The 16,520-nt window shown below is 40.5% G+C and overlaps 1 protein-coding gene across 1 annotated transcript in view; it reads left to right on the top strand.

Annotated features, from left to right (window-relative positions):
- LOC309349400 (uncharacterized protein) overlaps positions 1–16,520 on the top strand; it is a 39,797-nt gene that overhangs the window by 11,976 nt on the left and 11,301 nt on the right. The window contains exons 10-15 of the mRNA XM_081875336.1: positions 6,190–6,254; positions 7,350–7,456; positions 9,200–9,311; positions 10,963–11,062; positions 13,720–13,759; positions 14,313–14,364. Coding sequence (XP_081731462.1) covers positions 6,190–6,254; positions 7,350–7,456; positions 9,200–9,311; positions 10,963–11,062; positions 13,720–13,759; positions 14,313–14,364 — 476 coding nt within the window. The remainder of the gene's footprint in view (positions 1–6,189; positions 6,255–7,349; positions 7,457–9,199; positions 9,312–10,962; positions 11,063–13,719; positions 13,760–14,312; positions 14,365–16,520) is intronic.

Raw genomic sequence — 16,520 nt, 5'->3', positions numbered from 1 at the left:
TGTGACGAAAGATGGAGCTGTGTGCCATGAAGCCGAGGAACCAAGAAGTGCTAGGGGGAGCTGATCCCTATCAAAGACCAGAGTTAAGCTTGTATGTGGCTACTTGCACATGGCTATGTGGAGAAATGTACCACCTTCCTAGGTTCTAAATTCCAGGCTCATGGAAATCTAAATCTAATTTAAGTACAGGGCTGGTAGGAGGGGAGTACATTTGCACTGGGCCATGGATCCTAGACTTAGTTTTCAATTTTAAGTGAGTCAATTGGATATTTCTATACAAAGTTAGAAAGCAAACTGTGGAGGTACAGTACTGTAAGGCTTCAGCACTGGGCAAGCAGCACGTTTGCTAAGGAATTTAATCACTGTTGATAAGTAACCAAAGGAAGAAATGCTGACCACTCCCACTCAGGAAAGGGGTATTCTCAGAGTGGAGGATAAAGCAAGAAAACTCATTGTTGCTGTTAGCCTGTGCTGGACAGAGGGTGATACTGGGGTTTATTTGTTTAAGCACTTTCTTCCATGTCCATATTATTTCTTTCCTTCCAGTGTGCTGCCTTTAAAGAATAAATCAAAATTGGCTGGCTTTGATAGGTTTTACTCAAACTTAGTTCCTTCAAAATAAATGAGACCTCCTTCCTACTTAGAAAAATGGTACTGTTGCAACCCCTGTGCCCGTTTTCCACTTCCCCCTTCCAGCCACTATTGGTCTGCTTCTTATCACTATGCTGTTATTTCTTCATAACACAGCAACTATAAGGAAAAATATGAACTACCTTACAGCTGTAGCAAGTTAGAAGTCCTGTAGGCTGTATTTTTAGTGCAAGGATATTTGTTTTTCAAGGTTGACAAAATGTTTTGTGTGTATGTGTTGTGAAAGTGCACATTTGTTGCTCATTGCTGTATATTTGTATTACATTTCCTCCCAGGAGCTCAATGCTGTGTATGTTGTCTTCCCATATCTCCTTTTATCTGTACAACAGCCCTGTGGGGTAGGCTAGGCTGAAAGTTGGCAGTTCAGACACCAAAGCTACAAAACTTCACATACTTGGCATATTTTTGGCTTGTTGTTTATTAGGCTTGGCAAACCTTTTGGGCAGTGGTGGTGATATTTTGCTATAAATATCAGGACTTTTTGTATCTTTCTTTTCCACTCAAGATACTTTATTATTGTTGTTGTTATTATTATTATGATTATAGGCCCACCCTATTTCTGTAACAGTAATTCATTTAAAAACTAATTTAAATAATGAATGTTATATTGTTGTAACCTACCCTGTGACCTTACGGTGTAGAGTAGGTTAGAAATTGAATAAATAATAATAGCAACAGCCTTGTGAGATAGGCTAGACTAAGTTAATATATGTATCCAAGCAGCATTTCTTGCCCACAGATTGCTAGTGAAAGATTGGAGAGATGTGGTGCTGCAACTCACATACAGGAAATCCTGTTGGCATCCTTGGTTAAGAGGTCAAGGATTTGTGACTGTGGAGAATAGGAAAATAGATCATTAATTTTGTATCCTCAATCATCTTTGCTCTTTGTTTTAGACTACAGTAAGATCCATGCGGGTGGTGCTGTGGTCTAAACCACTGAGCCTCTTGGGCTTGCCAATCAGAAAGGCGGCAGTTTGAAGCACTGCAACAGGGTGAGCTCCCGTTGCTCTGTCCCTGCTCCTGCCAACCTAGCAGTTCGAAAGCACGTCAAAGTGCAAGTAGATAAATAGGTACCGCTCCAGCGGGAAGGTAAATGGTGTTTCTGTGGCTGCTCTGGTTTTGCCAGAAACGGCTTAGTCATGCTGGCCACATGACCCGTACAAACTGTCTGTGGACAAACATCGACTCCCTCGGCCAGTAAAGCAAGATGAGCGCCGCAACCCCAGAGTTGTTTGCGACTGGACTTAACTGTTAGGGGTCCTTTACCCTTACAGTGGTGCCTCGCAAGACGAAAAGAATCCGTTCCGCGAATCTCTTCGTCTTGCGGTTTCTTCGTCTTGCGAAGCACAGCTATTAGCGGCTTAGCAGCTTAGCGCTATTAGCGGCTTAGCGGCTTAGCGGCTTAGAAAAAGGGGGGGAAAGGGGAAAAACTCGCAAGAACTCGCAAGACGTTTCGTCTTGCGAAGCAAGCCCATAGGGAAATTCGTCTTGCGAAGCACCTCAAAAGACGGAAAACTCTTTCGTTTAGCGAGCTTTTCGTCTTGCGAGGCATTCGTCTTGCGGGGCACCACTGTACCTTTAAGATCCATGAACTCAATAGGGCTTACTGCCAAACAAGTAAAAATGTATAGTGTCATGCCGTTAGGACTAAGGAATTTTTAATGAAATTATACAATGAAAATACAAATGCAATATTAATCCAGAAAGATTGTGCACACACATATATATTTGATAAACAAAAAAACCCTAAAACAGATACATGAAGCTTCACAAACATTGGAATCAAAAATTCAATAGCTCTAAGCTTAAAGGAACCCTTTTTAATAATAATTAAATATACACCTAACCTTCAAATGAACTTTTAGTTTGTAAATGGCCCAACATGACACATTTGAACTCCAAATGAACTTTCACATGAACTTTCAGTTATTCTAGTAGAAATATAACAGATGGGAAATAGGCAGATTTCTCAAATATCTTTAGATATAATTGTTTTGACACGTACACCAGAAAAAGGACTCCAGGCCTATCTACTTTAATTGTTTACTTTACTAAATATTTTGTATGGCAGGATTAGATAAACTAGTTGGTTGAACTAGAGATGCTCTTTTTATTATTTCAGTGGGGAATATGAAGGGTTTTAAAAAACATAATTGGTGTAAGAGCTCTGCTAATTTTGTGATTTTAAAATGTATTTTTCTTATTATAAAAGTTCTAACAGAACTCATGAGCTATAATGAATCAAGCTGCAGGAAGTTATGTTTGTGTAGATTTAAAAACATTGAGGAGTAAAGCCATTTCAAAAGTAATGATAAATTGCATTGTCCTGGTACCATTTGGCTTATGATGTTCTTTTAGTGATGGGTTATTTATGAAGAAAAATATTTAATATTATTGCATAGATCTGTTCCTTCATGTACGAATCACATGCTCAGTGGATAAGAGTGTGTGTGGTCTGATAACGCCAAGGTTACAGGTTCAATCTCCGTACGGGACAGCTGCATATTCCTATATTGCAGGGGGTTGGACTGGGCAACCTTTGGAGTCCCTTCCAACTCGACAATTCCATGATTCTATGAATTAGTTTGAAGTCCTGCACCACTCAAATCAACAGAGTAGTCTGCCATTTAGCTCTGCTGAAATGGAGGAGAAAACCATGACCTCCTCTGTGTACAAGTCAAGCCTATCGACTTTGGTGATTCTCCAGCTGAAGCCTCTTTTAAGAAAAGACGGACTTGGCCTCAGTTAAGACAAAATGGTCTTGGCTCTAGTTATTTCAGAGCTAAAGTATTCCAGTGCTTTCTGTGTGGAGCTGCCTTCACAGCTTGGAAACTTCATCCGTATGACTGAAAATTCAGAACTTGAGTCTGATAACTGGGACTCATTATTCCAGTTACTTTGGCTACCTGTGTGTTTCCAGGTTCAATTTAGCATGCTCATCTTGAATTTCCTAAATTGCTCAAGGCCTAGTTGCTTCGGGGGACTGTCTACTCCCATATTATCCTGCCCAGAGTTTAAAATCGTCCTGTGTGCCATCAACAATCGTTGATATACTTGCAAGCATCAAGGGCTGACATGTCTGACATGGAAACCCAGAGTCAGTTAGATACATGACTAGGTGGGCCAACGATTCAGTCAGATAAGATTTCTTTGCTGAGCTGTTTTCAAAGACGTTGTTTATACTCATTATTACTAAGGAGTGCATCATACATTCTAGACTGCTGTTGGACATAACACTAAGCCGTGGTTTGTTTTCAGCACAGGGTGTTCCACAAACTGTAAATCATTTCACAGACAGGCAAACAAACTATGGCTTGTTTCTCCAGAGCTTGTTTTGTTTTAGCTGTGGAATAATTTACAGAGTTATTGCCGTAACTATCATCTCTCTTTATCAGTTTAGACCTCCCTGGTTAGTACCTGGGATAGCTCAGTTAGCAGAGCATGAAAATCTTCATCTCGGGGTTGTGGGTTTGAGCCCCAAGTTGGGCAAAAAGATTCCTGAATTGCAGGGGGTTGGACTAGATGATCATTGGCATCAGTTCAAATTCTACAATTATGTGATTTTGTGAAGGGGAACTGGAGCAAATAAAATGGGAGGATCATGTACTAGAACACCAGTGGTAATTCTTTTGAATCAGATTTTAGTGTAACAATATCTACACCGTGGCATACATTTGTTCTTATCTTTTATTTAGGTTTTATATAATTTTATTCAGATTTGTTTAGATTTTCTTAATTTTGATCTGTGTTAAAAGAGAGGTGTTTTTTTTTTTAAAGGGGGGGACTGCTGTGATTTGTCCTGGAGGTTCAGAACTTTTCATTTTATATTGTATATAGTTTTATTTAGGTCTGCATCTATTTATTTATGTTAATGCATGTGACTTTTATACAAATATGGAATTACGTTTGCTAAACGCTTGCATTGTGATGGTCTGATGGCTAGATATAAATAAACCAATCTGATATACTGTGATGGCGACAATAGGGTTGAAATCAGTGGTGGGGGACCTGTTGTACCATTCCAGATGTTGCTGGACTCCCCGGTCACATCATCCCTGACCCCATTGGCCCTGCTGGCTGTGACTGTTAGGAGCTGGAGTCTAACAACATCTGGAAGAGCACAGGTTTCCCACCGCTGGTTAAAATTCCTCCTCAGCACCTGGAAACAGTTGTCCAGAAGAATTGTCCTGAGTACACAATGTCAGCATGATCCTGGCTGATCCTGCTTGCAGGCTGAGCCATCTTTGGGTAGCTGTGATAATATAATGATTAACCATTTTGTAGGCAAAAAATGCCTGTCTTTTACTAGATAGTGAGTTAGTTTAAATTAAATGGCTGTAGCTGGCTTGCCTGCTCCTGCCTCCAAGCCCCTCAGAAAGGCTCTATTGAAGGTTGGAAGATGCTGCTGAATTGGGTAGACTGTTGTCCAGGGCAAGTGGGGATCCCTGTTGATTGGGCACGAATGTATTATTCAAACTGAAGCTCTACTAGTGCAAGGTACCAACACTCTCACAGCCTAATTCATTCAGCAGGGTCTGCTGCCTTGAGGTTGTATTCAACAGTACTGCTCAGCTGACAGTAGGGTCTCTGCCTGCAGGATGGAGAGGGAAGCCATTTCCAGCAATTCCCTTTCCCCTTTGCTACCTTTCCCTCTCCAAAGTCTGCTTCAGAGCATTTGGGGGAACCATCAGAGCAGCTGGACCATAAAGAAGGCTGATAAAGAAGGCTGATAAAGAAGAATTGATGCTTTTGAATTATGGTGCTGGAGGAGACTCTTGAGAGTCCCATGGACTGCAAGAAGATCAAACCTATCCATTTTTAAGGAAATCAGCCCTGAGTGCTCACTGGAAGGACAGATCCTGAAGCTGAGACTCCAATACTTTGGCCACCTGATGAGAAGAGAAGACTCCCTGGAAAAGACCCTGATGTTGGGAAAGATGGAGGGCACAAGGAGAAGGGGACGACAGAGGACGAGATGGTTGGACAGTGTTCTTGAAGATACAAACATGAGTTTGACCAAACTGCGGGAGGCAGTGGAAGACAGGAGTGCCTGGCGTGCTCTGGTCCATGGGGTCACGAAGAGTCGGACACGACTAAATGACTAAACAACAATCAGAGCAGATTTAGAGGTGGCGCAGGGGACTGGAAAACATGAGAATTTATTTCCTGTTCTGTTGCCAGAAATCTTTCTGCCACCTGGGTGACACCACTGAATGCAGCCTGAACACAACCCTGTCCCCACCCCACCCCAGCAACAGATGTTCAGAGGAATTCCACTTCTGAACTGCACAGTTCCATTTATCTGTTGTGGCTAAAATTCACTGAAATACTTCTCTGCCACACACTGGTCTAATTTCATTTTGGAGCCATTGCTTTTACATGTATCCAGGGAAACATATCTTGACAGTTCTGATTTTGTCTTCATTTAATAGTGTTGTTGTCAGTCCTATACACTTTGGAGTGCAGTAGCTCATAAATGCTTATTAATAATGGTTTGGTTATAAGTAATTCCAATCTTTTAAATATCCCTTTTCAGGCATTGAAGGTGGTGCAGTGAAAGTTCAGGGAGCAAAAGGATTGCCTCCATCAGCATTTTACAAGGTTCTAATGATTGTTTCAATAATGATAATGGTAGTATAAGCCTGAAGAAAAGATAGTATTGCCATGGTGTGAAACATGTGCTTTCCTATGCCTAATGAAAAGAATATAGACACTTTGCAAACATCATTGAACTGAAGTGATGAGTCTTTCAAGAAATTTTTGGCAAGTCTGTTTTGCAAAGCATTTATTTATGTATTTAGTTTTAGAAGGTTTTGCAGTCCTTTCTGTGGTAAACAGTCTGAAATTAAACCATCCAAACTGTTTGAACAGGCTGTGCAGAAAAGGGAGTCTGAAAGACCATACAAACTGAAATTTTGTTTTAAAACTTTTGGATAATGCAGATGCAAATTTGTGTAGTATTCTGTGCATTGAATCTGGGGATTTCAAGAGGGTGATTTGTCTGCTGGCATCTCACATAACCATTTCTAGGCTGAGGTTTGAATTTACTTTATCTTGCATTGGTTCAGTGGGGCTTTTTGTACTATACCACTGTCTCTTTCTGTATCTAACAGAAATTTGCACATTTAAATGTATACATATTAAAACATTTTCTTGCTAGTCTTTTAACACAGATATACTATTTAGCAAGTATAAAGATGTGTATTCCAACTTCTGACAGCATTTGAAAATCACAATCATCCTATCTTATCTTAATTTAGTTATAAAATGAGACAGAACTTTAATCCATCCCTCTCTAATTATCTGAATATGATTAAATAAGAGTAAAGGATTCTTTTAAATAGATGGTTAAACATTAGTCTGCATAGCTAATGAAACTGAAGAGTGGTCACAGACGAACAAAGCCACAGGCACTGTCAAAGGGTTTATTTGAATAAAAATTGCCCTGAGTGTTTTGAGCGCAGATCTTAATTGCAAATATAATCAATCCAATCCAGTTTTCTAATGCCACTTGCTTCAGCTATCAGCTATGAGCGCTCTTCATTCAGTAAACCCTTTGCATAAAATATACAGCTTTCTTCTTTTGTGATACTCCTTGTTGCTGCAAGGATAGCTCTTCCACTTTAAACAAAATATGAGAATGAATAATGAGAATGAACCATTAATAATTTATTCACATCTTTTCTGTTTTTCCAGGTAAATGCTACGTACCTTGATGGATTCAGAGCTACAGCTTGCTGCCCAGTAGGAGGACCAAAGGCAATAGAAAAAGCAAGAAGAACTGCTGAAAGTATTTTGAAAAGGTTGGAATTTACTGTAGAACAGCTCCCCTAATTGTATAATCATCTCACGGTGCCCCATTGGTAAAAAGTAGCCATGTCATTTGGTCCACAACTTAAAATGTCACTATCTTAAATTAAGAGCAATGTAATATACACTTAATATTTCCAATAGCATATTATCAGGCGTTCATTATGTATAAGAACCTAAGAAGAAGCTGCTGGATTAGGCCAATGGCCTATCCAGTCCAGCATCCTGTTCTAACAATGCCCACCCAGATGCCTGCAGGAAACCTTCAGGAAGGACCGAAGCATAAGATGGATCTCCCCTCCTGCAGTTTCAAGCAGCTGACATTTAGAAGCATTACTGCCTGTGGCCATATTTGCAAATTAAGCCTGGAGTTGCCTATTTCAATATATGAATCCTGTCAAATGAGAAAGTGTGTTTCCAGAAGAGGGATGCAGGTGGTGCTGTGGTCTAAACCACTGAGCCTCTTAGCCTTGCCAATCAGAAAGTCGGTGGTTCGGATCCCCGCGACAGGGTGGTTGCTTGGTCCCTGCTCCTGCCAACCTAGCAGTTCGAAAGCACACCTGTGCAAGTAGATAAACAGGTACCGCCCTGGCGGGAAGGTAAATGGCATTTCCCTTGAAAAAAAGATTGGTTGGGGCAAGAGATGATTTGATTTCCACACTCATTCTTATCCCCCACCCTTTTTTTTAAAACAACAACAACAACAACAGTTAAGAGTATACCAGGAATGAGTAGAATAGCTTGGGGGGAAATTCAAATACATTCTTTGAAAAATGTTTCAGACTTACTTCATTTATGAGGATTTAGGATTTTCTTGATTCTTTTACATTTTCTTATTATGAGAGCTATGATAATAAGAGGGCGGAAGTTTTTTTTGGGGGGGGGGGAGAGGCTCCTATCTTTCACCAGTTTCTGAGCTTATAGCTATGCTAACACTTGCCCAATAGGAAGCTTTGCTCTCTGACCCAAACTCCGTGTGAAGGTGGTAGACTTGCATCTTTAAACACTGTTGTGACCTGCTGGTATAAAGTGGGGACGAGGATACAATTTAAAGGGCACATGAATAGGGTGGGTGGGTGAGCCAAAACATCCCAAGAGCTTTTCTCCCAGCTAGCTGGTGCCAGAGCTCAGTTGAAGAGAAAAGCACTGGCTCCTGCAAACCTAGCAGTTCGAAAGCACGTCAAAGTGCAAGTAGATAAATAGGTACTGCTCTGGCGGGAAGGTAAACGGCGTTTCCGTGCGCTGCTCTGGTTCGCCAGAAGCGGCTTAGTCATGCTGGCCACATGACCTGGAAGCTGTACGCCGGCTCCCTCGGCCAATAAAGCGATATGAGCGCCGCAACCCCAGAGTCGGCCACGACTGGACCTAATGGTCAGGGGTCCCTGTACCCTTTACCTTTAAGCCAGAGGTAAGCCACAAGTGGGCAGGAGTGGAAAAATAGATGTATATGTCACCTGCGTATAACACACTCACATCTGCATCCACTTCACACACAAAGGCAGAAAACCCATTAGAAGACTTTGTCTGCTGTTGCCCCATGTAGAGTTTGAATCTCAGAATGGGGACCATAAGTAAATCCCTGCTAGATCATGCCAAAGGTATACCTAGTAAATCACACTGGCCAACCACATGTCTGGGGGGAGCCTGCAAACGGGACTTGAGTTCTACAAACAAACCTTGGGTGTTGCAAAAGTTTCTTTAGCAGCAGCCTAGTGAATATATTTGACCTGTTTCAGGACACGCCTGATGTTTGATCAGCTGGGATATGAGGACTACAGCAAAATTAACCTACAGATTTTAGGTTCTGAGGAAACGTACGGACCTCACGCCAAAAGGAGTACAGACGATGTAAGTAAGAAGGTGGACTCACAAACACTTTTCTTGATTGTGTAGCCAAGAGAAGTATTCATTTCCCTTTGCAATTCCATTTACTCTTCATTTTCACCGTCTTATCGTTTACTTAGCCCTGAAGGAAAGGAGAATGAAATGGAGTGTATGACATTATTTGCAGAGGATATTTTTGTTTTTGTGTTCTGGTTTCGGTGCCTAGGTGGGAAGATGAATAGAAACAGAAAACACCAGATTGAGAAGAAGATCGTTCCTCTCATGCATTTTACCAGCTTTATCACTTTCTTCCTGTTTATATTCTTCCACCGACTGGGAAGGAATGGAGGCTAAGAATTAAAATACATATTACATTTATTGCTTAGTGAGCAGCTATGTCTCTTATTTTCTTTAAATTAATTGCAGCTGTGGGATTGGAGGGGGGCATTATTGTAAGGGGGACATTGCCAATGCTTCCCCCCAAATATTGCTTCACTGTGCAGTTGTGATTTTTTTTGTAAAAGTTACCATTTGTGTTAAGGAGAAGTTCCTAGTTGCCATGAATATATATATTTTATTAATTTGAAAATAACGGAGGTAGTTTTCATAAGTACCATTATTCAGCTATTGCTCAAAATGGCATTATTTAGAATGATCAGGCTGAAAATGAGAAGGAGCTGGGTTTTCTCTTTATAAAACTGAGTCTCTGTTACAGGACAAGGCAGGTCATTAATGCCCCTTTACAGTGATTTAGGAAGCATTCTGAAGCCAGGCCTTTGGTGGGCAAGGATGCTGTAGTGCTACTGGGTTTAGTTACTGGATTTATTTGGTGGTATTATTACTGATAATTTACGGTTGCTATTTATATTTTATATATTTTGTATGTATGTCTTGTTGTGGTAGGAGCGGGATAAAAATGTTTAAAATAACTTATCTCAGTAGGATCCTCTTCCAAGTAAGTATGAAGCTTCATGCAACCTTTAAACTGTCAATACTTGTCCCTGTAGTCCAGGCTGTTTTCAGTATCTAAATCTGTACACATGGCTGGAATTATTCCAATTTATTTAATATTTAATTTAAAAAGTCATGTATGAAATATCTCTTTTTTTAGAAATACAACATTCTGTTCCTGCAAGAAAATATGTCTCTTGATATTGTGCTTTCTGTTGCAAAATATAATGTTCTCACGATCAAATTTGCTTCTGTACAGAACATATCATCCAGACTCTGAACTGTGCCATTTGAAAGTTAGCATACTGACCCTGTTACTGACAACAGCAGCAGTTTTTTACTAGGGAAGTTTATACTATGGAAATGTTCTAAACTTTGGACTATTCTTAGAAGGCTTGCTTGCAAGTTAAAGTGTGTCAGTCACATTTTTAATGCTCAGCATTCTACAATTATTTGCTATATATGCTATATATGTTTTGTCTGCTGAAAACTAAAACTATTGTCTTAATTTCACGTGCACGTTTAGTAATTTTAATAAATTATGGAAATAAACAGATACTTCAAAGTTAAATTTGAAACCATTTGCAGTAGGAGTTGTGTCTTTTGATTTACGCTTCCGCTTCTAAATTCTGTGGAGTTTGTTTTTTGTTTTTACCATAGAATTGTTAGTCTTTCAATGTGGTTTATAATTGTTACCTTTCTCTTTTCTAATATCTGAAAACAGGGTCCACGGGAAGTTGTTATTTGGCTTGCCGTACTTCATAAGCAGAAAAAGGCAGTGGAAATCTTTTCCAGAGAGATTGCTCCAGCTGGAACAGGAATGGGTAAATTTTGAATCTTTTCTCTCTCAGTCTCTGGTTGTTTTTCTGCTGTTGTGGTTTATAACCAAACTTGGTTATTAAACTGTATAAAATTGGTTGTCAATTGACCAAAACTGAGCACTTCTTTGGTTTTTAGTTAGTCTAGAACAGGAGTGGGGAACCATTTTGACTTCCCCAGACAGCCTTTAAGGCCAAATTTGGTTGGTGGGCAGGGTTGCCCACATCAGTCATGTGATGCCACAGTGATATCATGTGCAAGGTACTCTGAATGGCTGAGCAAGGTCCTTCCTCAATACAGACCAGCTTTTAAGGTATTCATTTGCACTAAATTCCCTTTGTAGTTAAGTAATTGCGTTGCTTGGGATGTTAGGAGTACATTAACCATGTGGTCCATGTGAATAAGCTGTTCATTTATTGCTTGTGCAGTGGCCTGGAGACAGAATAAATACACTGTTGATTTAAACCTCTGTTTACAGAAGCAGGGTCAGTGTATGGTCACAGTCTGTAACTGGCAGTAAATTTATGTTCTACCAAACAGAGCAAAGTAAAGTAGCACTTATCTATATGATATTAAATATTGCTAAGATAAGATACATGTAACCATCTTGACACTTGTTATTGATCAGATTTGCTTTCAGGAATAAATTTTTTTACCTTTAAAATGTATTTCCTTTTACAGCGTATTTGCAAAAACAACAACAACATTGTGTAGTAAAAGCCCATTCCTCAGAACATTTGTGAATGTCAATAAAAACAGTCTTTAATTAATAGTGAAAGTCAAAAGCTCTGATGGATGGCACCCCAATTTCTGAGCGGTTCGAAAATTCAGGGGTTCTAGGTGCTTACCCAGGGTTTGTGTTTGCTTTTAAATATGAAGCACAGTAGGGACTGTGGTGTCTTTATGATATGTGGTTTATTTACACATACATACAACCTCTCCTCAGGAATCCTTGCCCACTAGCTTGCTTACTCAGCTCTTGGCAACCAGCACCTGCTGGCTGGCCCCAGAGCCACTATTCATTTGCCTGGGGAGCTTGTAGCCAGGGCCGCTGCAACAAACAGCTGCACAGGCCTCTGGAGGTGGAGATGTGAGAGGGCATCAGAGGATGGAGAGAAGGAAGGATGGAGGCCAGTGCCACCCACGGCACACCTGACCACTATTCCAGGGTGTCATGGCATGCTGGTTGAAAACCACTAAGCTAGACCATTTGATAGCATGGCATTGCCCCTGTTTCTTATGGGCTTAAGTCTTAACTTTCATAAGTCCCTGCCACACATGAAATTGCATTGACTGTTCAGAACTAAGACAATAAAACCTGTCATATGCTCTGAAAACATGCCATTACGATCAGTGCAATTTCCGAACACTTCTCAAGGGCAGACCCATATGGAGTGTACAGCTGTAATCTAATCTAAGGCAGGGGTGGGGAAGTGGATCCAGATTTGAAACGTGTATTAAAGTCACCCAAATTCCCATACTGGCCCCTCATTCTTATTGAGATAACTACAACAAAACTGATGTTCGGAGTTTTCAACAGCGTCAGCAAGGAACGTTCACATTTTTAATCTTCTGAAGCAGTTTCCCAACTACAAAACTAATGTGCTGACCCTTATTTCACATCTTAAGTGACCGGAGCTTGACACCACGATGACAGCTGCTTAATGCAGCTTGAGATTTTAAAGTGCCTGGGTATATGTAAATATTATGACTGATGACAAGTGTGTTGGAAGTTGCTTCTAGGTTTAACAGATTAACTTGGCCAGTCCTCATTTATGTTTGAATACATAATCCTGAAAGATACCTTATCTCTTTGGGTTGAGAGGAAATGGATATAGCAATTTTAATTGGCCTCTGTAAGCAAAGTTATTTGTATATGGTGTGCAATATTATAATGACTATAGGACACTTGATTTCAGATGCTTGTTGTTTTAGAGTTTGAAAAGTTCAAGTTTGTAATAAGTGCTGTGGCTGGACGCTAGAGAAGCGAAAATAATATTCTTTCTAAAATCTTGAAACTGATTTAGTTTCAGGCTCTAGCTCATCCTAATACTTGTGGATATTACAATAGAAAAAAAAGAAGGGCCTATAAAAGCTGAAAATGTATTCTGCTTTCTAACTTGCGTTGGTGTTACAGTTGAACTGCATTTTTTTAAAAAAAGTATTTTGTGTTGTGTCAGATTAGACCCATATTAGTTCAGAACCCTGAGTAATGTTATTTGGACCCATCAGCTAAAGCTCTTGTAAAGGGGACAGCTGTATAGTTATTTGAAACAGGCATCCTAAATACTTTATCAGTGGAAAACTCACTCATTCAGATTCCTAGATTTAGTTGCAACCTCCCACCATCTTCTTAGCTTCTGTTGCACGTCTTCTAGTAGAAGGATAATCATTTTATTTCCTTCAGATTTTCCTGACCTCCTGCTATTGAAACTCCATTTATCCTACTGTTCCTGCCCTTTAATTCTGCAGGGTCTAATTAGGAATTGGAGTGATTTTAAGTATCTCATGCTTAGGCAAAAGTCCTCACCATCCTAAAACTTTTATCTCATTGTCTGAGGGGGCTTTGGAGAAAAACCAAATCTCGATAAATAAAATGGTTCAACCCTGATTTTCTGTTAATCATCTTTAGAATCTTAACTTTAAAATATTTCATTTTTAGCACCTGGTCTCACTGGAATAGTTGGAGGACGTCCAAAAGTGTAAGTTTTTAAGAGGGGGTTATAAGAATATATACTTTTATTTTTAACCGTTAGGGAATTCGTGCATTTCTTAACTGTCAGTTACTTAGCATATTGATTAGCTAACTTTATGTTTTATAGACAGCCAAATTATATACTCCCTTAGCTGAGAATCCTAAAATATTCTAGTCAGTCTCAGGAATGTGCTGACTGCTGTGTTTTGGAGGGCTTTGCCTACAGTGAAAATATTTATTGGTCATTATATTTCTAGAAAATTTCCAGTCGTAACAAAGTGGCTCAGAAGCAGATTATCAGCGATACTGCACTGCATGGTTTTAAATTATCCTGTGTTGCTGATAATTAAAAGACAGGTCTTGCACCCCAACTGCCATCAGCCCTAGCCATCATGGCCATGGCCATGAAGGACCACCCTTGAATTAAATAGATGTACTGAATGTCTAAACACCATAGTTGATGTTGAGATGTATTCAGGAACCATTTAAAAACCTACTGAAAGGTGTTCTTTTGGCATCTGTACTTAATTTGCCTTTTTTGTGTGTGGCTTCTTTTCCAGATCGCCAGTTCTGAAACCATTTTTCTTTCTTTATCCAAAAAAGAATGTCAAGGTAGGAGCTGCTTTCTAAGTACCAGTCCCAAATACACTTTGTAGCTGCTGCAGAAAATCACAAAATTCATATTGGTTTTATATTTTGAAGGGTGTGTGTTCTTACTTGTACATTCTTCTTAGTCATTAGATTCATGGTGGCTGATTTAGCTTGTTTGTGTTGGGAAGAGACATCCTATAATATGCACCACTGCACAAGGCGATACTGTTCTTAATGTTGTCTGTGGAGTGTTGAAAAGCTCCAAATGTCTCGTCCCCCCCACAAGCATAGGTATGGATGATTTTTTAAAAAGTGAAATCTTTTTTAAAAAGAATCCATTATGCTTTACCAGAAAGAAGAAGAAAACAATTCAGAGCTCTTTAGTGCTCTGCAAGCAGCATTTAGGCAGTCACACCTCTTGCAAAATATGTTGACTTAAAAGTAGAGAAAGATAGAGGAATAGAAAACAGAGAGAACGGAAAGGAAGAGAGCACAGAAAAACAGCATGACATGAAACTTTGTGAGGGCCCATCTTTGACTTGAGGTGGTTTGTTTACATTGTGGTTGGACTCAGTGGCAGAGGAACCCTCTCCGGCCCCCGGGGCAGGATGCCGAGGGGTGGGGAGAACCACCCAGTGACACACACGTGGCGTCTGTACGGACTGTGCACGGCGGCATCCCGTACGGAGTGTGCACGTGTGGTATCCTGTATGGAGTGCACATGCGTGGCAGCCCATACGGTCGTCGTGTGAGAGGCAGCTCTTATGGATGGCGCTCGAGAGTGGCAGCCTGTACAGTCGCCGTGCGAGCGGCGCCCATACTGACTGTGCACGCCCTCTGCCACTCTACAGCTGTGGGGAGGCAGGGGCCATCTTGTCACACACACACCCTCCGCCCCCCACTTCATACGCCCCTGGTTGGACTCAGCGAAGAGTAAAATCACCCCAATTTGCTTCATTATGGCTGCAGAACAGAGCAGCTGCATACCCCTAAATAAAATAACCCGTGCGAGGTCAGAGTAGCAAAGCTTGAACAATCCTCCCTATTTGTCTACAATGTAATGAGAAATCACATTGCCATATACTCTCATCCATGCAAGGAGTTGGGGCTAAATGTCTTCTGAGGACCAAAGACTGAGAAACACAAGGCTTCTTCTGACTCTGCTGCACTTTCGTCCCTCCCTCCTCTGTTTCCAAGTAACTCCTTCTATGTTTCTCTAGCCTGGTTAGGGAAGAACAGTAATGTCCTTATAGTGTAGCAGTTCCAGCAACTGTGGGAACCTCCAGCCCATTGGCCTAACCACTCGGCCCATGAGGCTGTTATTGGCCAAGCCATGCCACCTGTTCTGCACCTGATGTGGCCAAGTCCTATTGTAGCAACACTAACATTTTTCTGATCATTGGTGCTTCCATGCAAGTATTGACAATCAGCTGATTTGGGAGGCTAGCATAGTGCTGTGCAGAAACAGGTCACCTGAGGTCATTGTGACTGACAGGTGGGAGTCCGCACTCATGTGTCAAACTTGGCCCATGCAGGGTGGGAGAGACTGTACCATTTCCTGTGCTTAAAGTCTGACCTGGATTTCAGTAGTTGCATAAATGCGTCCTGTTTTAAATATTGTTTTAAAGTCTGACCTAGAGTAAAACCTATTGCATAAGGTTCCCCCCCCCCCATCTCCAAAGGCTTGCATTGATACAAAGATTCTATTATTTGGTTTGCAACAGAGCTTTGTTCTGTTCTTGTGAAGAATGAGGATCAGTGGAGCTTTTCCTTCAGCTTTTATGTAATTGTACTTAACTTCAAAACAGTGTTTGTGCAGTTTCGTATCTTTACAAGTTAGAAACCTTTTGATTTCAAAATATACAATTGTATGGGTAATATACAACTAATTTATACTTAGAGCAGGCCCAATAAAATTAATGGGTCTAAGTTAAGTCATGTCTGTTCATTTCAATTTGTGTACTGGGGGTATGGCTAACGTTGGGATAAAACCTTGCATTTTTTTTTTAATTGAGGAGCAGCTGAAATTTTTTTCAGTAAGTCTTCCTCTGTCCTCCAAGTCCCCCCAAATTAAATATCTGTTAAAAGTAAGAATGGTGCCTATTGTCCTGAGTTCCACTTAGTCTTCAATTTCTGCTGACCACTGCTGGATGTACATGAGGAAGGCTTGCTTGCTT

The sequence above is a fragment of the Podarcis erhardii genome (genome assembly GCF_964252035.2).
Source record: "Podarcis erhardii genome assembly, chromosome: 9".
In the NCBI taxonomy this organism is placed as follows: domain Eukaryota; kingdom Metazoa; phylum Chordata; class Lepidosauria; order Squamata; family Lacertidae; genus Podarcis; species Podarcis erhardii.
The sequence above is the reverse complement of the archived record's forward strand: the minus strand, read 5'-3'. Positions and strand labels throughout refer to the sequence as shown.